General features: G+C 35.8%; 1 protein-coding gene across 4 annotated transcripts in view; it reads right to left on the reverse strand.

The window, feature by feature from the left end:
- KCNIP4 (potassium voltage-gated channel interacting protein 4) overlaps window positions 1-24,862 on the reverse strand; it is a 356,486-nt gene that overhangs the window by 58,101 nt on the left and 273,523 nt on the right. Inside the window, exon 2 of one of the 4 annotated variants that reach the window (XM_086611446.1) lies at window positions 377-478. The exons of the other annotated variants lie outside the window; for them this stretch is intronic. Within the exon in view, the coding sequence (XP_086467572.1) occupies window positions 377-478 (102 nt within the window). The remainder of the gene's footprint in view (window positions 1-376; window positions 479-24,862) is intronic. 4 annotated transcript variants of the gene reach the window in all.

Consider the following 24,862-nt stretch of genomic DNA (forward strand, 5'->3'; position numbering starts at 1 on the left):
AGACCAGTACTGCTGATACTATCCTGCGTATTGGATAGCAGGCACACAGAGACACGGGCACACATCTACACAAAAAGATACCACTTTTCAAATACATCAAGAGCAGGTATTTAATTTAACCAGTGAATCACTTCTCAGCTAGCTTGTGGAGCATAAGAGCCAACCCAGCAGCTTCTACACGGCAGACCCTGGCACTGGTATCTTGCCATCCTGCTCTGCACAGATAAATTTGTTCATCACTTCCTTTTAAACCTCAGTAGAGCACACGATTACTTCAGTTGATATCTTGTCTCTCAAATGAGTAGTTAACGAAACTATAACTTTTGATGCATGCAAACCTAAAAAAAAAAAAAATCAAATTAAAAATAAAACTTGCTTTGAGTAACAGGAGATGTCGTTTTGGCAGCCGAGCAGGGCAAGAGCTTCATAAGTCGCTCTTTAATGCTGCGTTTGGTACTGTTCTGAGCGTAGAGGAAACCTAAAAAATATATTATCAGGACTGTTAACATAGGCTTGAGAACAATTTCTGTACATGCTACAGAGTTCATTATTATAGCAGAATCCTGATGCGAAAAGGGCAAACAGATGGCAGCCATCCTGAATTGCAAAGGGCAACCAGAATTTTTGAAGAGGACAACAAAATTGTTTTGTCTTTGTATCTTTCCGATTAAGGGGATTTTTTTTTTTGTATGTGTGCATCTCTTAAAAAGTTCTTGTAACCCACTTAAGTTCTTATAAACCACTTTAAAGCATCTAACAGAGAAGTAACAGATTATGTATTTGAAACAACACAAGGTAAGAGTGTTTGTAAAAATTTCAATGCTAAAGTATTTTAAAGACTTTGAAGTCTATTTGATTTTGAAGTTTAATATGGAAAACAAAACAAAACCCAAATAAAATCTTAAACATATCTTTTGTTGTCCTTTCTGGCAGTCTTCTAGTTCCATGGCTTAGTTTTCCCATATAATTCATACAGCAATAACCAACCTGGTACTTTTGCCTTTTCTGAATATTAAACTATCAATCATGATATGTAGCCAGTCTCCCTTTTCTTTAGTATTTGACATTCTACTTATATATAAAAATAAGTATTATTTATATTTTCATCTTTAAATACTGACATGGCTGAATAGTTAATGTTCATGTGCCATAAAGCAGGTGAACAGCATTACCCTTTTTTACCATGAAGGAAAGTGTCAGAGTAATGGCCTGTGAGGTCAAACTAACCGTTTTATACAAAATGGGTCACATGAGCAAGCATCTCCTGGACAGATATTTGCTGCAAATGACAGAATTAACATCTGTAAAACAGCTGACTAGATGATTTATGTTCCTGAGAAAGGTAGAGCTCAGTTTGGACATTATGCAACTCCTGTACTTTTAATCTCCACTGCAAGTGCTCAAACACAAACGCTGCTCTGCAATGGCTCTTGCCACAACAGTACGAATGAAAAACAGACGAGCAAGAAATGAAAGACACGACTGACAGTTCCTGTGTTAGAGGCACAGCCACCAGGATAGTCCTGGGTTATTCCCACTATGGCACTTGTGCTGAATGCTGGTGTTAGTGACATGATGTAGAATAGTTTTCCCTCTGTCATCAAACCAGAGTGGGAACCTCCCACCTGTAACACTAAGTGGAGCTTGTAGGCAATCTTGAGAAAATATGTACTCAATTGGGAACAGAAGGAGAACAGAAGGAGGCTTTAAGAATATTAAACTCTGTAAACGAAAGAAAAAATATTTCTCAGTTTGTACATGAGTAAACCATTGAAGGAAATGGAATTAAAGAAATGGGGAAAACCAGTAAAAACTCAACCACAGCCTTAAGAAAATCAACCAACTATCACCAGGCAAATTCTGCCTCTGGGAGAACAGCAGCTCTAGTGAAGGAAAAAAACAATCCAGTTTCAGCACAAGGTCAGGTGGACCTAAATAAGCAGCTCTGGAAATGTCAAAACCTTTTAATACAAATAATAAGAATGAATACACTTATTATCTGTAGCACTTAACCATCAGCTCAACTCAGAAACACTGTGCAGATAAATGCATAAGATAAAAGACAATCTGTGATCTGATGGGTACCTCAAACTCTATATTTTCAGTTTGAGTATAAAAACTGAGTCTTTAAACAGATACCTTGTGGTCTCAGCTTGCAGTGTCTACAGAATCACACTATGCCTGTACTGTAGATATCTGAACATAAAGTAAATTTGTTTATCTTAAAGATTTTTTTCCTTATTAGGTATTCTTCTAGCATACACATGATCTAGAAATGTCTAGTTCTAGCTTTTTAATTTGAATTAAGGTTTGCAAAGGTTTACTGTCCATGTATTACTTACATAATTACATAGGTCCACAACCTATGTAATTACTGAAGATGTATACAGCGCTTTGCAAAACCTAAAGGGATGTGTTATTTCCAAAGGGAAAGCTCAAACAAAACTTTGAAGCTCAAACAAACTTTGAAGCTCAAAGCCTTGAGTAAGCAAACAATTTTGCTACCTTAATGCTCACACAAAAGCTCATGGAATTCAATGCAAACCATATAGGCTTTGCAGTGGTATGATCAAGGTCAAAAATAAAACAGAATATATGGAAGAAAGTAATATCAGAGGAGAAACTTAGAAGGATGGTACAATTTTTGTACTCACTTCTGGCAGCTAATTTAAAATGCTGACACTAAGATAAGGACAGAGGTGAAGGAGTTGGTTTATCTTCTCACAGTATGAGGAAGCAGCACGGAAGTTTTTCTCTCTCAGTGGCTGCAGTCAGTTTATTCTGCAGCTATTGCAGTCCATTGATATGACCTCCTGATCAGTACTACAGCTTTCAACGTGATTTTTCATGAGTAAAGGACTACTTAATACAGAGAAAACATGTTGCACATGGGAGTTATGCTGAGTCAGTGTTTAATACATGTCAAAACACTAAAACTATTAATCAATATGAAATATTGTAATAATTTCTGTGAATTCTGTAGCTATTTGCCCAGTTTGAAACATGTTGAGGAAAAAGCTGTGGTCATTAAGAAGCTAATTAATCTAAGCTAGATTAAAATTTATTCATTATATAATAAGAGATTCTTATTATATTACCAATCTTCAGAATGGCTGATCATGAAAAGATGAAAAGCCATGGAGCACCAACACAGTGATAACGATGGACTGATGCTGTGTCCTTCAAAATTCCAGAATAGCATCGTAGTTATTCTTAGCCTGCAAAGAGGTGTTCAGAAGCAGCCAAATTTTCCAAACTCTTTTTCATTGTTTTTTTAATAATTGGTTGTCCAGAATTTTCATAGTTGTTATCCCTAACCCAATCAGCCACAAACTCCTCTGGGCTAAGTGTGAAGGTTCTTCAAATTCAGGTTAGCTAACTGGTGCTGCATGCTCTTGGGTTTGATAATTTGTTCCTGTGCAATGAAAATTAAACTCTGAGACACACTTCTCCCCGGAATTCACTGTGGGAGTGTCCTAGAACTCATCTTTGTATGACACCACCTGGAATTGTGGGCAATTGTCCCAAGAGGTGTTCACACTTCACAAAACGCTCTGTAACTGGAGCATGGCTTACATATTCTCATATCTAGGTACTGCTGTACTGATATATGTGCTGCCTATAGATATCGGGCATACTAGACATCCTTTAGGAGTGACTGCTATTGAGCATCATTTATATCTGTAGTTGCAACTGAGAAATGCATCAATGGCTTAAATCTCTGGTTTACAGATATTTAAACTAGAGAATTGTGACTCTATAATTTTATTAATAAAAGTTAAATATGGAAAGTATCCTGCATACACATGGTCAGTACAATTGTTTTCTGAATTGCTACTTCTAAAAATCATATTTGGCCAAAAGCATCCAGATCATTGTTATGTGTGTGACCTAGTCACTCCAATATCAAGATGTCGACAGGCTGATGTAGATCTGACACTGCTGCTTACAAAATAATACAAAAAGAAGTACTAAAATTCTTCCTCATTAAATAACAAATTGATATAGTAATATAAGACTTTAAAAGATCAGGGAAAAGGATGAGATAGAATATAAAAATTATTATTTGTAAATTATAAGTGATTTATAAATTACCATATATTCCTAACCATATACACCTATACCGAGACTATCGTAACTCTTTACATATTTACTTTTTTTGGACTTACAATTTCTGATTCAGAAAGACAGTACATACTACATATTGCCCTGTTGTTATAGAGACAGGTGAGACTACCGCAGGAAAGACTATCAAGCCAAGGGATTTTTGCAGGAGTTTTCAGAGTCAGAATATCTCTCTAAGAGCGACTGTTTTCTTTGCAACTTCTTTGTAGTCAGCATGAAAGCGAGGGCAGGTAGGGCACTTTTTGCTGGTGTAGCAGATAAATCAGATAGTCTGTCTCACATCCCCACTAAGTGCACAAGATGGACCATGCTGTGGCTGCCCTTGCCCCCAAAGTCTTGTCCCCCTTTCCTGTCTGCATCAAATACCCTCTGTTCAAAGAAGCACTCTTCTGCCTTGCCTCTCACCTCATTGCTGCCTCTTTGTAATGGGATTTGGGTGGTAAATGTCAATGTAGAAGGCACAGTCATCTGAGTACTTAAAAGAGCTTTTGGGGCGGGTAATCATCCTATTTCATAGGAAGTTCAAAAACTAGAGGCAACTCTCCCAACAAATTCTTCCTTCACTGTCAATAAAAGAGAAATGTCACCTGTAAAACTACCTCCTTTTTCCCCCACTCTTTTTCCCTCCATGTTTTTTTATTTTTGTTTACTTTTATTATTTCTAAAAGTCTCCTCTTTTATTTGTCAAAGACAGCAGATGAGCTTCCACTGTTTAATTCTCCCTCCACTTTTTACTCAGCAGTATTTATTTAGAATTTGCTGGCCACATCCAAAACCTTGGCAGTACAACTAATCTCCCAGTAGTGCTGGAATTTGGATCTTGTTCACCTACACGATTTTCACGAGTCTTCTCATGAAAAAGGGGAAAATGCCTATGTTGCATTAGTTCTGAATGTGATCTTTTTGGTAGAGGGTTAGTATAAGACCTGAAAGTAAAGCTGCACAGGTCATTTTTCTAAATCTGAAATTTTAGTAGAAAGTGACAAAGATTCTGAAAACCAAAAAAAGAAATGCATGAAGTGTTTTCTTGGCATAATGGTTTACACTCAATTTCAGCTGTATGATGGGATTCCTCCCACGGCCTTAAGGGCTGTTGGCCCAATTTAAACTGTTAATGGTTCAGCATGGATGGAGAGGCAAGGGAGACAAAATGAAGTGCAGATTTCATATTCACAGTTCAGGACGTGTGGAAGACAGCCAAATCAGAATATGTGTTCCTTCTGTGTAGTGAGTCTGAGAATTAAATAAAATTATGTACAACATACATATTTATAAGTCTTAGCCTCAGTTCTTTGGAAACACCTGCTGAAGAACTGTGTGAGTTATCAGTAGGCTACTCAACAGATCATCGTTTTTTGCCAAGCCCGGAAAACGTTCTTGCTAATCTCATAAGTACAAATGTATTTTTAGTGATTCTTCCTCAACTGCCCCTAACTTTCTGTTTTTCATTGCAAAATATACCTATCAGCTTCATGGGCTACTAAAGCCGTATAAACCACATCAGGTCTGCTACAAGAAGAAGCCATGAAGGTATTGAGCTGAAAAAATGGATGGCAGCATTTTAGGGACTACCTTGAAACACTTACTCAAGAGTAAGATTGCTCTCCTTCACTTTAAATTCTCTCATATATGCCATTTTAAATCAGCCTTCCAATAGCAGACACAGATTAAGAGCTGGTAGTCACACTTCTCTGCCCATAAATTAGAGGTCAGAGTCATTCCAAAGTCTGGAGGCCAAGAGAACTTGAACATGGATTGAAAATGAAGAACAAAGAACAGGTGGTCTTGTCAAAAACAGTAACTACAGTTGGACATTTGTGGGATGGGCAAATGGAAAAGATGAGAGAGGAAAAAGCTAATACAGAAGAGAAGAAATAGAGATGTGTCAAAGTATAAAAAATATAAAACAGAGAAATGGCCACACTTTTGTCCTTGCAGTCTTCATTAAATTTCCCAAATACAGCTTTTATTATTCAGACCATGCCTTCCCACGACATACGTGCAGCTTTTCAACCTGAAAAACTGCTTATGTTATGAACAGTTTCTATGCAAATGTTTAATGCAAACATTATCTAAAACTGTTATAAACCACTCCAGGAGCATAAACACTGAAGATTCTAGAGCTTCTTCAGTGCAAAGCTTTAAAATATACTAGTTCTTCAATATCGCTCTGTTCATTTAATACTGCTTAATACACTTTCACATGCACTCCCAGAGCATGGGTAAAATTAAGCTGGTCCCCTACGACAGGAAACATACCAGATCACTTGCTTTCTTTAGAAAAATCTCACTTGAAGTGGACCATATGAGCATATGAGACAATGCACAATGAACTAGATTTGTTTGATTGCTACTCTGAGCTATGCAGTTTCCTTTATTTTTTTCCCCTTCTGTTGTTTATGAGAAGAATATAGACGTTTTCACCTAACTGTACTATATACAAACAATCACACAATAAATTACACCACAGAAAGTTAGTTATCTTGTGGGGATCTAGGAAGGGGACAGATTAGGAAGAAGAAGGTTTGAAGTTAGAGGAGATACGAGTTGAAAGGAAAATAATACTTAAAGAAGAGTGTAATATATGGTGCAAAGAAATTTAAAACAAATAATAAAAAAATCTGTTCAGTACAATAGTTTTAATTTAGGCTCTTCTTCTATCCTGAGCAATAAAATAGCTGTATGCTATTCTTAATGAAATTCCTAATTTAGTATTGCTCAAAGGGATTATAAAATTGAAATAGAAATTCTGAACTACAGAACTTAATAGCTAACAGCTTTTGTATGTGACATTTTCTAACAGACTTAAAACCCAGTGTGTAAGTAGGAATGAAAAGAGATAAAAGAACTATTATTTTTATTTTTCAATAGACTTTGACTCAAACATGTTTGTATAGCTTTTATGGAATGACTTCTCTCAAAGAAACAAGCAGCAAATATAAACTCTGCACCAAAGAAAACCTTTATATGACTCAAGAATGCTTTATTTCGTATTCAGGAAGGACACTCAACTTAAGAAAAATCACACTGTCTCTGTCTATTTACAGGCAATTTGGTGTAACAGATTGGCAGATGAAAGCAAGTGATGCTGAGGAACCTGAGATCTTGCAGATGCCTTATGGATACAAAGACTGAAGAATAATTATTCTCTGAGCACTCCTTTGCTTACGGGGCTGGTAGGCTCAGTATAGCAGGCATGGTAGCATGAACCCGTAAAGGAAGTCTGTTAAAGAGGTTGAATTACTGATTGTGATTAAATAGTGATAATAAACTTAGTTTACCTGGTTTAGGAGAGATTCATTGAGTTTTGCAATGGAGTAACGCTCACGGATGCTTCGATCAAAATGAAGGAACAGTTCTAAACAGGGAACTAAAAAATAGTGATATGTAGTGCCTGTGCTGTGCAATATGAAAGCAGAGAGGTATTTTTACGTTGTAAAAAGATCAGAGAGACCAGCAGAAGACAAAAAAAATGAGTCTTTCAAAAGTGAGTGACGGATGATGGAAAGAAGTCAAATGAGTGATATGAGATGAGCTAGAATAAAGAAGGGTTCAGCAGAGAAAGGAAAAGGAGAGAAAAAGTAAAAATGTTAAAGAGTTAAGAATTAGACTGAAAAATTAAATTGAGTGATATTAAAAATTTTGAAAGAATTTTCAAATATTTATTATATCCATAATTAGCTTCTCCTCTAAACTATGTGTAGGGTGTACGTGAACATGCGCAATGCTGGACTCAGATATGCTTACATTTGCCAAAGGGCCAGCAGCTGGACTCAGACTAGGGGTGCAGGTGCCCCCCGGCATGTGGTGTCAGTACTGTAGACAGTGAGGTCTCTGTGCTGCCCAGAGGAGCGGGTGAGGGTCTTGGCCACAGCCACTGGCCTGGGAACGGTGCATGTCCTGAAAACCAGCTATCAGGGGATCCAGTGTGAGTGAGGGTCTCAGTGCTGGCAGCTGGAGCGGGACTACAGGTCACAGCCCATTGTCTGGTGCTGGCTGCTGGGGGGCAAGTGTCTGTGTTTCTCCCAAATCATGTATGTAGGGCGTGGTATAACATCCCTTAAAAAGCGCGTCTATACTTGTAGAGAAAAGTCTTTTCATACTCAGTAGGAGAGCTAGAGAAGACCAGAAAGAAATACTTTTAATAAATAATTTGTGGAGTGTAACTTTATAGTGTTCACACTGTTATTCAATTATTCTAAGTGAAAATAATTAACCTGCAGTGCTCCAGGTTGTCATCATAATGTGTTTTTAAAATCCTTTATATGAATTTAGTTCTTAGGAGAGATGTTTTGTTGAGAGCTCACACAACTTTCACGAAATGGTGACATGAAACCAGTGCACGCTTTTCAATTCTGCTAAACTAGCCCCAAGAGAGTCAGCTGTGACCTAGATGGTTCAGGAGGAGGTCACCTCCAAGCCCGTTGTCAAAGTCAACAGCAAATTTTCCACAGAGTTCAGTAGGATCTGTCTAGAGCTAAAGTTTTATATTCCATACTTGGATTGCTAACATTTTTCTACATATTTCAACAGTTTGCATAAAGCTCATTTTGATTTGGGCTGATGGTGACATTACACCACCTTTGTACAGAAGACACCAAGCCTTTCTTAAACACTGATAGTTTTCAGTTGCTAAGCTGCCAGTCTTGAGGTAAAGTGCTCTACTTTTCACTGATAATCTGTATCCTCCTTCCAGAAAAATAACATTTTTGAACAAGACAGAAAAGGGGCACAATAAAATAATGAAGAATATACTTTTCTCTTTTGCAAAGAGATTTAAAGAAAACAAAAATAGTGCCGTTCATTAAATGCTTCATTAAAAATATTATAAAGAAAAAACCAGAAAAGAGTATCAGTCCTTCCTGTTGATCAACTAGCCTTAAAACCAAGTGTAACATGATGTTTACATTTGCATTTCCTTGGTACAGATTTGAGCTATTATTAATTACTCAGCGTAGTTAGATGCAGTGCAGTATTCCTACTAACAAAGTAGTAAGAACAGTGGTTTATTTCAAAAGTGTTCCGGTTTCCTTAAGAATGATGCAGCTAGTCTTGTAGCTTATACAACTGTGTGTACAGTTCCAGCTTGAAAACCACCTCCAAGCACGCAACAGATGACAGTCTTAACAAGCAGTAAGTTAATTAAAAATACCTTGTATGTGCTTATGATGAATTCTGGTGTCTGGGTAAGTGTGATGGATTTGCAACTAGGCTGGCTAGAAGTAACAAATACATTCTTACAAATCTTATCCTTTATAAGGACCAGTGTGTAACTTGTTACACAAACATGACCTTGTGCCAAAATGCAGAACTTCTACTCGGTCTTATAGTCCATCTTGACTACAGTTGCATTCTGAGACTATAATTTATCTCAGATAGGTTTAAGAGTTAATGATCTGGATAGCACTGTTCAAATACTGTCAAGTTTTCACTAGTGTTCTAAATGTCATAATTAAAGAAGTGACTTTAAAGCAACAAATTCTCCTTAGCAGTGGTGAATACAAGATCTTAACTGATAAAAATTTCATGTGCAGTTTAAAGGCTTATTAAAATTCAGGACCACATATTTGCAAATATGTAAAATACTAGGATGCATTTGCACTATTTTGAAATAATGCTTAAATAACTTACAAAGTACAAAAAAAAGCAAAATTTCTTCCTCTAAGTCAAACTAAGTCTGTGATTCGATGGCATCTGTGAGAGGGAGACCCAACTCCCTGAACTGATGGTCCCTGACTAGTCTTCTCTTCCCTCACATTGATTCCCATCACAGCATCGCACTGCTTAAGAACAGCCTTCTCCTATGCAAACCCGATTCTATTTCTTGATGCGTCTGACAGCACATCACTGCAAATAATTTTGTCTGCATGCCTGCGACAGTGATGTATTCAGGTAGGATGAAAATGAATGGCTAACCTGGGAAAGTGGGAGCTTCCTAGGTCTATGTTGCTGCCAAAGTTCACATAGTGCTGAACCATGATCTCATTTTCTACATCACAGAGCTGGGGGGAAGATGAAGAGTGTTCTCCTGCTAATCCTTACGAAAGAAAGAAGTTGAGGTATTCCAAGCTACTTTCCGAGATTAGAAATTACATTTATTGTCAGCTTTGTCCATTAGTGTTTTGAAAGGCATCTATTCTATTTCAGCTGAAGGATATCATGTAGAGTAAAACAATGAAATTATTAAAACAACAGCTTGAAAAAATATTAGATGATTATACACTGTCATAACAATGAGATATATCTAACACTTGCAATAGGTATTAAAAAAAAATCCAAAAATCTATTTCTGTTAGTTTTTCTATGAATTACCACATTTTAAAGGCTGGTTAATTCACAGAACGTTATGAAGACAATTGGAGCAAAGTCCTTTTGTTTCCATCAGCCAAAAATTGTAATAAAATCAGTTGCTTAAACAAGGAGATACAAAGAGTATCCTGGCTTATAGAGGAACTTTGAAACTTTTGCACAAAAATATTAGGAAAATGTTTCAGCTCATCACTAGCTTTCCATCTTGATGCTTTGCTGAGTTGCAAAGGACCTAAGGAAGGAATGACGTTGACACACAAAAGAAAGGTCATTTACTGAATTAAGAGTTTAAACCTTTATATTTTGTACAGCTTTTTAAATATGTTTTTCTCTATGAACCAACACTTGCATGCACAGGCACACACACAAACACTGACTGCAGCATGCAGATGCTGATTACAAGCCTTCCCTGTGGCAAGTCAGGCTGCAAGATAAAAGAAAGAAACTGCTGCAACAGGTAGGGATGTTTGATTACATCCTCCTGATTTAGTAACTATTAAAACATGTAGTTTTCTGTGGATGCAGGGCTTTTCAGTTGCTACTGCTCAATTTCTTCTCTTTTGCCTGCAGCTTCCATTTCTCCTTATAACCTTCATATTACTGTTCTCACTTGTTGAGCATTTATTACATTCCTAGTTTTAGTGAGTACGTCCTGCAGTCTGTTCAAAATCTGCTGCTAAGATAATTTTTTTGCCTTAACATAAATGTATTGTCCTGACATAAACTGCTCTATAGCCTGGATAAAGATCTCAAACTTCCCTCCCTATGTCTCTCCTCTGGCAGCAATATTCCCTTCTTGCCTTGTAGAAACTCCACAATTTGACTATATATAATTCATTTAGAGTCATTACTTTAATATAAAGTTGATGTCTTCCTTTGTTCCCTTGTTTATCTCAACTTTTCATCACCCAGTTCTCTGAATTTCTAGCTAAGACTTTAACTCTTTCTACTCATATCACTGCATGCACAAGGAAATGAGAACCTGACCATGTTCTTCAGCCATCCCTTTAGACTCTTCTATTTGTGTGCTGAGCTAAAACTAGATTGAATTTTTACATAGAAACATGGAGAGCTGTGAAGGGCATGAATAAAGGCATTTAAAACATTAAATGCTTTGCCTTTTATTTGTCTTTTATTTCTACTTTTATCAGTGGCTCCTCATCTACCTACTGGTCGCTTGGGTCCTACTATGTGTGGGAGGACAAAGATATTAGTTTACGTTTGCAAGATACCTACTGCAATAAATCCCAAGCTGACTCTGATCCTGAGGCAATAATCTCATACAGAATGTTAATAAATAACAAAGGATTTTTTTAAAAACTCAAAACAATTACTAGAAAGAACAAAAGAAGGACTAGTGGAAGCTACTGAACAGGAAGAAATGCTTGATTTTTTCTTTAGCCAAAGAGCCTTTGCAGTGCTCTGTCATGAGCTACATGAAGCAAACCCTTACACTGAGCCTGACAGAGGTTTCAACTGTGAAGGAAGAAGATATGCTGGGATTGCAGCTCTCACGGTCATAATCCTCATGATTTGAGACAATTGTTTCCAAACAAGTAATAATTTATTGAAGAGGATACTATCCTGCTTACCTGGTGTCAATCAGAAGAAATACATCTGACTTTTGAACTTGAGAGATCCTGGTATAAATCAGTTGTAACTTATCTGCTATACATAAAATCCCTATGTCTTTCTCATTCCTTATTAATAAATGTTTTTCCATTTAGTGTTCAAAATTTTCAGCTAAAATAATCAGTAAAGTAATCATGTGCAATAACACATACCAGTTTGTGTAAAAAGGAACAACTAAAGGAATGTATATCTACAAGTGAATAAATGTGGGAGAGAGAGAGTAGGTGGGAAGATCACTTCTATATTAACTCTAGCACACAGGACACAACAAGAAGCAAGCTCCCAGCAAAGAAACCCCTGCCCCAAGGGTCCTATCACTAATAAAAAAATGTATTTGCAAAGTCCCATTAGAGCAAGAGTTATTGACTTGGGAGTTCTTGCCAGGGCAAATCTGCTCAGTTCAGAGATTCCCCAGGGATTCTGACAACACATACTCTTGTCATACTGCAATAAATTCTCCTGCTGGGTACTGTTTTTTTCAGGCCTAAAAGCAAGCTAATCCACATGCTATTTTCTTTCACAGAAGGCTCTGATAGGGCTTTTTTTTGTTTTTTAGTTTTCTTTTCCAGACCAATTCCACTGTTGACTGCAATTAAATACAATATCTTGGACTTTTTTAATATTATAATTTGGCAGTTATCCTCATGCTGCTCTCTTCTCTTCCAGAAGCCACAGTTAACTCTTTAAAGTGTGAAATATAGAGACTTGGCAATAACTCCTGGACAATGTAAATAAGGCAGACACAATAAAGTAGAGAAATAACAAAATTCATTATGGATTCTTACACATACATGCACAAATACAAATAGCACACCTGTCTAATGTAAGCTGCTCTAAGACAGAAGCTTTAAGGTCTAAAATGCTATCTGCAAAATTATATGGGTTTTGTGGCTCAGTTTAAAATCAGGTGAGCAGATAGAGGTGTAACCATATTAATATATTAATAAATATATGTAGTTATATAAATTCTCATAAAAATACTTATGTCCCACTAAAAAATCCAGAATGACTACACATATTATAATTTTTTAACATTTTTAATTAATACACTTTCTAATTAAGACATAAACAAAGAAATATTATAAGTAGATATATAAATCTGTAGTAATTTCTTAAAAAGAATGAAACAAAAAGAAAAAATTATACAGCCCTTGGTAAATAATTGTCACTTTATATTTGAATAAAGCACTCAATTTTTCTGGTCTAAATTAAATCCAAGCAGGAGAAGTAGTACTCTGTTTCTTATTATATTGCTTAGTTGTTTATGCACAAAATAAACAGTAATTTATTTCTAAGAAGATTACTAGATGACTAATAGCTAGGTAGATAAAACCTCTTAATTGTTATTCAAAATTATGGAAGGAAAATATGAGTAATGGTAAGCTGTTGAATTTGCAGTCCTTTTTGCTTGTGGAACTCCCAGAAACATCTGAATATAATAAATAGTTCATTGTAGGTTTTGTTTTACATAGAATATGGTGTGATTTTAACTCAATGGAACAAATCCTTAATTCTGTTGAACAAAATCCACATTCAAGAAGACTAATACATGACTATAAACCACCTGCTTTGGTGTTCTGTACTGATAGTCATCAAAATATGGTTAATTGCTATTACTGTAGAGTACAGAATACGTGAATGCCAATTCTTGTGTAAAAGTTCTGCAACTAGAAAAGCACGTAAGCAAATACTTAACAGTCCAAATTCAAATCAGTAATACAGGAGCTCTCAAGCTTTTCCACTTGTGACTCAATACAGAAAATGGTAAAATAACAGATATTATTAATCTATGTAAATGAAATAAAATGGATTAGGTGTGCTTTTTAGAAATGAATTAAAAGAGAATGCAACAGTTTGACAAACCAGAGCACAGGAACTATACTATGGATAGAGTAGTTAGCTTGTAAAAAGGTAGCTAGATCGCTTTGGAAGAGACACGCTAGAGCTAGTGTCAATTGTTAAAGACTGGGAAACAGAATTAAAGCAATAAGATAATAGAGTAGAAAATTATTTGCATAGAAAGTACTTTTCATTTCTAGTCTTGGACATGGATTGACAAAATTATATATATCAGAATTTTTGATACATGTCACTACAGTTACTTTCAGGAGGACCAACAACTGTCACTCTATGTAATAAGAATTAAGAGAGTAAGAGAAGTTGCAGATGACCCATTGTTGCTCACCAGCCTGGGCTGCAGCACCAAGGACACTGTTGCATCCTCCACAGCCAGGAGGAAATGGCCTGCCTCTTGTAGGCAGGATAGGTACCTTGAGTTGAGTAGTTAATTAGTAGTTCATTATCTCAACTCAGTCCAGCTAGGTAAGAATGATTGGTGCCATATCCCATCTCTGGAAGTGTTCAAGGCCAAGTTGGATGAGGCTTTGGGCAATCTGGTGTATTGGATGGTTTCCCTGCCCATGGCAGGGAGGTTGAAACTAGATGATCTTTGAGGTCCCTTCCAATCCTAACCATTCTATGATTCTATGATAGCAACTCAGTGACACAGTATATGTTGAAAGACGCAGTAGCAAGGGAAGGGTCAAATTTTAATTCCTTCTAAAAATCTGATGCCCATTCAATTAATCTAATTTTATTTATTCACAGACAGTACAAATTTAAGAGAGAGATCCAGAATTAATCAGAATTCTATGCCACTAATATGGAAGAATGCTCCTGATTCAGACAGTAACTTCCCAACTACAGCATTTTCGCAAAACTTTCTATCTCCTTTTGTAATCGGCTGCAACAGAACAGCTATTCTATTTGGCTGCCTTTATTTACTTTTAAAGAAAAGAATCCTACTAAGTATTTCTGATGAAATGAAAAAAATAATATTAAAACAGGCATTAAAACATCAGCTTGTATTTTCTAAACAATGTATAATTCAATGGTTTTCAAAGGTCTACTAGGAGGTAGTGAGCAAAGTGTTGCTGTTGACCTATAAAACTAGAACACTGGAGATACTGACAGAAATTAGATTTGTTTAAAAAAGAACAGTAATTGTTTAAGATATTATTTCTGATATGAGTTTCTAACGACAATTTTTTGTGACTTACATCTACATTTTCTTATTAAGAAATAAAATCTCTCTACTGGTTCTGGTGTTCTCAAAAATAAGAAAACACATTGTGTGATTTTTAAATTGATGCTGCTGCTCTGTACGTAGAGAATGTTTGCATGAAAGCCTGATCCTGTGAGTAGGACAGAAACCGCCCAGAAAATTCTTGTTTTGCTGACCTGTGTCACAAGGAGGATTATTAGCCAGCTCAGAAAAGTAGAGTAGCACTCTCCTTTTTCTTCCAGATCACTTACGGTTGGGGAAAACACATTTGGGGAAATCAACACTCTGGACAGTCAAACCCATTTGAGTGGCTGCACTCCACTAAGCAATGATACGGATCATTCTGTCTGCAATTACCTGTAAAGGAAGTCTGAGTCCTGAAACTTCAGGAAATTACTGAGGTTCAGGAAGTGGGCCATCTGAACGAATTTCTTTCGAGATATCTTCTCCTAACAAAAGAGCTTGGACTGACCGAGAAAAAAAAGATACATAACAAAACTCCTTTTGGAAATCTTTTTGGCAACTGTTTGGAATAAATAATCAATGATAGCTAGATAAGTCCTAACTAATTAAGCTTTGTTTAAAAAAAAACCTGTAGGTATTTGGTATTAATTTTCCTTGAGCAATTTAGCAAGTTTGTTGTTTTTTTTTCAAAGTGTCACTCCCATTTGTAATTATCGACTTTTAGAAGGTATTTACACTCTTTAATTCTTGCAACTAAAAACTGTAATGCTTTTGCCATCTGTAGCACTAGTATTGGACAACTTCACATACTTGCTAACTACATTAAAAAAAAAAAAAAAAAAAAGAAGGAGGGAACAGGATAAAGAGCATTGAGAAAGCAGCCTGATCATCCATCGGTCAGTGCTTCAGAATCAATAAGCAATTTACTACAGCACTTTATTAAAGTATAGCTTAATGAGTTCTTGAGATCAAACCTGGCTATTTTTCAAGGTGCAATATACCCCAAATTAACATCTACCATTTTTCTTTCTATCCATGAGTAAGCAGTGACACAATCATTATGGCAGTTAATTCAGAAAAAATCTCATTACTCAGCACATATATATCCTTAGACATGGTAGCAAAATACTATTGAAACTGTTTACACTGATGTGGTTTATTTTTGAGACTGAGCTAATAGATCTGGGAGGACAATAAGCTCCCCAGAGTGACAAATGGCTGTGAGAAAGCAGTGGATAATAATCTCTCTTGCTGTCAAAGCTGTAGCTGGAAGTGATTAAGCCTTTAGGGTCCTACTGATGTCAAGGTTGTTACCATTTCTTTTGTCAGGCAGGATAACTATCTGATAAAATTAAAATAAATATGTATCATTAGCAGATAGAAAATGCATTCACTAAAATAACATGTTTATATTTATATACAGAAAAATCCATTCCTAATTGCTCTTCAGTTCCAAGTGAAGCATTGTATGAAACCACCCTACTCAAAAGAATTTTATCTTTTAATCACAGTTGCAGGGAAGACATATCAAAGAAACGAAAGTATATTTCCCAGTGAAACCTTTGATCCTGTGGCATTTCTAAGTTGGAATGTTATTTTTCTACATGGGATTTTTATTATATTCTTCTAAATGTTATTAAGAATACTAGCCTGGGGATCTAATCATCAGAGATTTTGTCTAAACTTTATTTGTTATTGTGGTTAAATATTCCTTACACAAATTTGTGGGACTAACATATCTCATTTGGTATTTGATGTTTTCATCTCATCCCCTCAGACAATGATGCTACTAAAGAAGATGCTGTACCACGTTTATTGAAATCCCTCCTAAACTATCTTTATCATATAAATCCCTGCTAAATGAATTCATAAAAACAGTACAAGAAACATGTTATTTTCTCCCCTCAAATTACTAGTTAATAACTTCTAGACTGTGAGCTTTTTCAGATTTGCAGAAACTTTATCTTTCTGCCTTAAATACTCCAGGGCTCATTACAGTTGAATAAATAAAATTCTAACAACTGCTTAGTTAAAATTGCTTTTGCTGGAAAATGTGTGTTTAAAAGGGCTCCTCTCCATTCTTAAAGGACTTCTTTAAGAGATGATTCCAAGTGACAATATTGTATTTCAAAGCAATGTCAGTAATTCTTTCAAAACAACAATGTGAGAGAGAAAATTCTGTTTGAGCATAGTCTAGAGATCAGGATTACACCTCTCGGGTGACACATTTGAGACCTGTTACAGCAGAAGCCCAAGCTTCTTAAGATAACCTTCTGAAATATTGTTAGAATTTGTTGAAATCTCACTTTGTGTGAAATTTATAAGACTAGTTCAGCAATGCTCTGACCTTACTGAAGAACCATGTAGGAGTAAATCAAAGCCTGCAAGTGGCACACACAGCTCCTACCCCTACCATGTTGTCTCACACAAAAGCAGTAATTCCAGGAGCATAAAGCCAACAGCAGCAACAGCAAGAGAACGAATAAAAGAATTCAGCCATAACTTCCAATATGAAAAAAGAGAAACCAAAGAGTTTACAGTTTCTCTTTAGCATTAGAGAAGATTCACATTCTTCATAAATACAGTTTCTCTTTAGCAGAGTACATTCACATTCTTCATAAATGTAGCCCAATGTTCTTCTCCAGATTGTTCTGATTCTACTCAATCAAAACAGCTGGACTGTCCTAGGACCCTTCAGGATAAATCTGTTTGAAAAGTTCAGATTTGGACAGAAGTGGACCTAAGCAAGACAGAAAGTAAAGGCGCTGCAGTCTTGTGCCTTCATGAATGTGACTTGAATTAAAAAAATTTCAGTTCTGAATTAAGCCTTCTGAGGATGCTTATCATTTTGTACACTAGAATTATTTAACTGAGGAACATTTCTGCAGATTAAATGGAACTAGCAATCTAATAATATTTAAAAAGTCAAAGATGATATGGTTTTATAGGCTAAAAGCTATGCTGAATTATTAGATATTTCTCTTTCATGAGAAATTTAGGGAAAATGATGTCAAGGACGCAATGTGATCACACTTCCTCCTTCAAGAAGTAAGAAAATCCTTAAATTTTGTAAATTCAATCTTATAGAAGACAGAAATATTACCTAGCATGAGTCTCTGCCACAATTACTGGTAGAAAGAGTGGCAATGTCAGAAGTTTACAATGCGTTTAATTGCAAGCACAATGACATTCTCACAGTAATATGCTAAATAACAAAAGCATGATTTATTTACAATGATGAAAGCATATTTAAAAGTCTGAGCAAAGTAAGACTTTAAGGACCGATAATTTACTTTGATGGTGAGTATCCTGGGCATTAAGACAACAAAGCCATGAAGCATATGGGTTTTGCTGGATTGGAGCCTTACTCTTTATCTGTCCATATTTCTACAGAAAGACACTGAAATCTACTGCTAGGGATTCTGGTTTTATTCAAATTTTCCTTACGGTATTTTAAATGTTTAAAAACTTAAACACGTAAGAGGATCTGTTGTAAGAAACCCTATCAGTTCTAATAAAAGAAATACAAATAGCACAGAGAGTAGCTACTACAGCTGTTATTTCTTTCCAGATTCTTCAAATCCAGGGGCAGACTTGCTGAGATATCTGGAAGGCTGTCCTCCTCCGTTATTGCTGGTTACTTGGAATATACACTGTGTTCTGATGACAGAGGAATTTCCAGTCTAACCTCTTCTTTATGAAAGCTGCAGTTCAATATTCAAAACTGCCTGCAGCTGTGTTTTGTTCAGTAACACCTACTGTGCAAAAAGAAACACAGCAAGAAAAGGTTTTACCTTTTTTTTTTCACTTCACTAAGTGTCACAGCCAAAAGCACGATAAGAAAAAAAAAAATGGCATATGCATACATTTGAAGCACTGGAATGCTTAAATTTGAAAAGCCCACATACTCTTGGAAGATCTTCCGTGACTACCTAGAAACCAGCTTCTTTTCAGAGACAGAATATCAAATTAGCCTAAATCATTTAATTAAAAATGTCAAAATGGGACTCTAATTGGATTTGAACCCTCTATAAAAATTTTTGCCTTTCAGATTGCTATTGGGTGTTTTCCATTACATTTATTTCTGTACTCCAATAAGAATCACACTAATAATCTGAAATGAAAATGTGCCCCGGGGAACATTTGATTAAAATGTGTAATACTGAGGAACAATGATTCATCAGTAATCATAAATTTGTAATGCAGATACATTTATAATGGCAGATGAAATGGTATCATTTTCCAGCAACCAATATATTCTCCAAGATCAGGTGGATTTGAAGTCCTTCCTAACATTCGATTATGTAGTCAGAAACTATATGGAAGAGCACATGGAAGTGACCTTTAGTCTGATTGAGTATCACATCTTATTAGGCATATGTGTTCATAGAGACTGAAGTATCTTCACTGACTTAATTGATTAACATGGCTTGGGTATCACTATTGCATATCATTGTCTGTGTAACACAAACAGAATTACTCATAACAATTAGAGGTTGCATAAAAAATGTGAGAGGTAGACACTGGGCAAATATAAACATTGCATCTAAGTCACTAAGGCTATGCTGGTTTGGATTTGGTTGCTATGATGCAATTATAATACAGAACTGGATCTGTATTATAGCACTCTTGAGCAGGGAATAAAAAAGCGAGTAAAAAGCACATTCTAAAATGCATAAAATAACATTTTCATAGCACAAATTTTACCTTAGCTGTTAAAATATGCTAACCAGAAAGATTATTTTGCAAGACTTTTCATATCACTTGTCAGATAACTCATTTGCATCTTCGTATAAATAATAAGGCAGGAATTTTTTTCAGTACTTCAGCTGAAAAATGTTGGTGGAGCAAAATTGCAAAAAAAGCCAAATATTCACATCAAGTCATTAATATTGTAGATACTTTGAGCTGAGCTTATTGATGATATCAAACAGGGAAATACCATAAAACTGCACAAATGGCTGATTTTGCTATGATTAGGTGGCTTTTCTGCCCAAAACTTACGTCTACTCCAGATAATCATATCCCAACACCGGTAAGTTACATGAAATAATGACACAGATAGTAAAATTAAAATAACTGTTGTAGCAATTGTTTGGGAAGAACTGGAAGCACACTAGAGACAGGATTAGAATTCAAAGAGATTTGTTCAAATCAGAAAAAAAATTAAACTCTCAAGAATACAAGTCAGTGAAGAGAAGTGCAAAGTGCTCCCTGAAGAAAGAATGACTTGGCAAAATTAGTAAAGCTTCAGATGTGGGTTTATGTCAGTGTCAGGGAACCGTTTTTTAAGGACACAGACCTGTAGAAGTGAGTTCTCAGATGAGTATCAGGAATGAAAACGATTCTAACAGAAAAAACTTGAAAAGGCAGGGTGTTTTCTTCTAAGGAGGACAAGACTGAAGGGAAACAATACGACAACCTTTACTCTGTGGAAGGTTGTCACAAAAAGGACAACCTTCTAATGTTTGTTGAATAACAGACAGTAAGTAATAAGCTTAAGTTTCAGAAAAGATTTAAAGTAAGTTGTTTTTTTTTTTTCAAAATCATCCTGATATAATCAGTCAGATTTCCTAAGCATGTTGTGGGCTTATCATTTCTTTAATAGTTTCCTAACATTTGTCAGAAATGGATCGAGCCTTAGAGCTACGCAAAAGACCGAGTACCTCACAACCTTATCAGCTTTGGTTTTATGTTTCTATGAAAAATGACAATGCCCTAAGAAAAGCAAATGATCCCTCATAAATTATAAATCTCTTTCTCTAAGTACAGTTTATTAAGGATTGTCAGTTGAGTCAAATGTGACTTTGGATTGTTAAATCTTTGAGGCAGTGAGTGTGCAGATACTTGAGTCTGTGATGCATTAGCATAGTCGTTGATAAAAACAAACTAACAAATCATACCAGTAACCCTGGTTCTGTAAAGGCTGGTATAGTGCTGCAAGTGAGCTCCCAGCAAAACACATACGCAAGTTCCTGATAATGAGCTCCTTCCATCTTCTTCCCCTCCAGATACTTGGATAATGGGTGGTTCTGACTATTTAGTAATCTGTTAAATTAGTCATTAGTAAACATTTTTTCAAGAATGTTTTATCAAGTACAGAAAGAAATATAATGGTATATAATACAGATTTAAAGACGATACCAAGATTTCTAATTTTGCAAACACAGAGAACAAATGAATCATGTCAACCTTCACCTACGTCAGATAATTACCTGAACCTAATCTGACTAACACTTGCTTAAAGATCCTGTCACTAACAGCTGCCTTTGAAATCCAAGTCTTTCTGGTTTTCTTTCTCATTTAAGGTTTCTTCTAATCAGCATCAGAAAAAAAAAATATTACTGATAACCCAAATAGAGACAAAAAAGATGCATTTTGGTAGATGCATTTTAAAAGCATGTATGCTATTTTCTTTAATACGTATTTCTGTGCCTCTGTGAAGAATAACCACTTAGGAATCAGAATTGCCTTTAAGTCTAATGAAACAAAAGATCTGTATGCAAGATCAAGTGCACAGTTTCAACTACTAAAACAACATCCTTTATGGCTTGCAGGAACATTAGTGCTGCCTCCTCCAGGGTAAAGGATGGAGAAAGCAGCTATTTACTGGTGTTTGAGTTTCGTAATGTTTCTGTGTTTCTCTTCGGCACTTAGAAAATCTAATTTCCTGTGAACAGGGCTTGTGTTATCATCCATCACAACCCTTTTGTGCTGGCTCCTCACTATTATTGCTCATAACAGCTTGCACTGATAAGATGTCTGTTGTCTTTTCCAAGTACAGATGTTTGCACCCAAATCAAAGACTACACTAGTCAAACAGTATGTGTTAGGGCAGTACCAGCACCACACAGTAAGCTTTCTCTTCTCACTTCTTCTCTGACTTTAATGAAAGATCTTTTTTATCTAATTTGTAGTGTTCCTGGAGTATAACCCTACTGCTGTCACCAAACTGTATTATTAGTAATTTAACAGCACTGAAAAACTGAATGAAAGCAGCTGTCAACTGAATTCTAAAATTATCCAGTTATTTGATTTTTTGTTTTCATACAGTAGGAAGCATACTCCAGAAATTTTGTGTCTACAGTAGGCAGAGATACTATTTTTTCACATCTTTCTATACATCTCTTGCAACTCAAACCCAGGTATTTTGCTACTGAGATCTAAGTCCTGAATGCTTAGAAGCACACAAGCAAAACAGACATACGAAAAGTTTAAGTACAAAATGCATGCAAACCCAGCCAATTCTGCTTAGTTCTGAAAGATGAGCCAAGTTACACAGCAAGCTAATTGCATCAAAAAGGTATTCAAACAAATTTGTGGTACCACTATTGTTTGTTTACAAGTTGGCAGAACAATACACTGGTTTCAGAGAGCAGAAGGTAATATGCAATTCTGCTTTTGTTTTGTTTGGTGGGGTTTTTTTGCTGCTCTTTGAAAACATTATTACAGGAAAAGTTAAAACCCACTTTTTTAGACCTATTAGGTACAAAATGCAAATTGTATTAGTAAAGAATTATGGATTGAAGATTTCAGAAAAAGTCATTGAAAGCTGGACAACTACCATGTTGTTAGCCAGAGAAAGATTTTCAGAACCCTGGGATAATTTTTTTTTTGTACAGATAAGAGACTTAAATTTCTCAAACTGATGATCTTAGAGGTTTCAGTTCTGAGAAAAGAGCTACTTAGAGCTGGCTAATAACAAAGCTCCCAGCAGAGCATTTGTGCAGGTATTTCTAGCTTCTCTGGAATATAAGTACTTTACCTCCCATGAAATCATTGGCATAATATGCTTAATATTCTTTGCACTTAGAAAGTAATCATCATAATTAGTAGCTGATATATGAAAATATGTTTGAGATGTTCAAAAGGCATAAGTTTATCAAGATTCTCAAGCACAGGACGAAGAGAAAAGCAGACTCTGTGAGGGCAGAACACAATATTTCTCATTGCATTCAGCCTTCTGTGTGTTTAAGTCAGGTCTCTACAACAGGTTATAGATGAGGCTCCACATAGTGTCTGCAGTGATTTCAGCAATGCTCTAGACCTGATTGCTGGGTCCTTAAAACTTTAGAAGTCTCCTCTTAGTCTCCTTCTATGCAGCTCAGCTTTGCAAATACTCCCCCTTGTGAGTGGTGCTGATTCCTTCTCAGCTGTCTGAAGCACTAGTGGCTCCAGACGGGGAGATGGAGTGGGGTGGTACAGAAGTCATACTCACAGAGGAAATTTTACTATGGTGTCAAATTTAAAAATTTGAGCATAGGAATGGTGTCAGGGAAGAAAATCTTAGCAAAGCTTATCCCATCACTGAAAAATGGTATTTTCATATCTGTTGCCTTATGCACTTTTACAGTAACAATGATATCTTAATCCATTTATTACATTTAATTTATTATTATACTTATTATATATAGCTGAAATCAAAATAGCCAGATAAGCCACACATTTTCCTACACTAGAATTTTCTTTTTACTTAAAACATAATGTCATAAAATTGTCCCATCAAAGTGAAAAGCCAATATCGATTGTATTCTTCTTTCTCAAGTTGACATGGAAACAAAATTATTTTCTTCTCAGTCTACTGTACTGTACAGCACAAATGTAATACAATGGAGGATCACCATTAGGTGTGCTTTCAATCAATACAGCTGTATTCAAACCTTCTTTTTATAACCCTGGGAAGAGCCAGACTTGTATGTCTTGTGTGATACATCAGCTTACACTGGTGGCTATTAACAGAAAATGGCATTTATTCTAGTCTTCAGTCTTGACTTACAAGCACAGTAAAAAGTGATGTGAATTATAAAAACAAGATGAATGGTTTAAGAAGGCTGACTTCACAGAGGATTCTCGACAATTGATTGTTATTTTCTAGACTTTACTCCAGAATTTCATGTCTCTGGATGGAATCTCATACTCACAAAAAAAAACTGATTAAATGAAACCCAACAATATTTAAATAATTTCTTCCTAAAGGTGACTTTCCAGGCATCCTAACTGGTATCCTGTGGAAGCTGTCGACTGTTGAAATGAGGTATAGCATCAACCAATGTTGATTAGCAGGGGTAGAGTTCAAAACAGGAATTTCTTATTCATAGAGATAAGTAGCTTGTACTCCCCTGATAATATAAAACATTTGAAGACCTTGAAAATCTTTGATTCATGGTGCCCATGAACCAACTAATGCACCATTGACAGTTGCAGGCAGCTTTTAAATGTAGATGAGTGGAAATACAATGGGAAAAATGACTTATTTTTAGAAAACTTTATTCGACTGTCAAAAATGCTAAAAAATTCTCTAACAAAGAAAATAATTTATCTCTTAATTTTTGCCAACATTCTTGTATGTGTTTCAATTTCTGGTGTAAATAGCTTATCTGGTAAATTACAAATTGACCAATAAAAGCAAATATAGTGAGAACTAAACATTTCTTTAAAATTTGTAGCATTTTTAGGGGGCTGCTTTCCAAGTGATGTTCACTTGTTTGTTCAGTTCACTTTGTAGTATTTCACTTTCGCTTGATTTAAGCAACAAAATGCAGTTTCACAGGTGAGGAATATGTGAAGAAACCTGAAGTCCCCCAGAAACCATAAGCCTGAGCAGCACATTTCATTAAAAGCAGTAGGATTTGTGCTCTAATGCAATTTATCTCTAATTTGGGGTGACTACGGAGAGAAGAGCAATCCCCTGAAGTGAGGTGATGGCACATGTCTGTGGGAATAAGAAAGAAGTAAGAAATGAGAAATCCAAGGAAATTCTGATTTACC

This window comes from Tauraco erythrolophus, chromosome 5 (assembly GCF_009769465.1).
Source record: "Tauraco erythrolophus isolate bTauEry1 chromosome 5, bTauEry1.pri, whole genome shotgun sequence".
Taxonomy (NCBI): Eukaryota; Metazoa; Chordata; class Aves; order Musophagiformes; family Musophagidae; genus Tauraco; species Tauraco erythrolophus.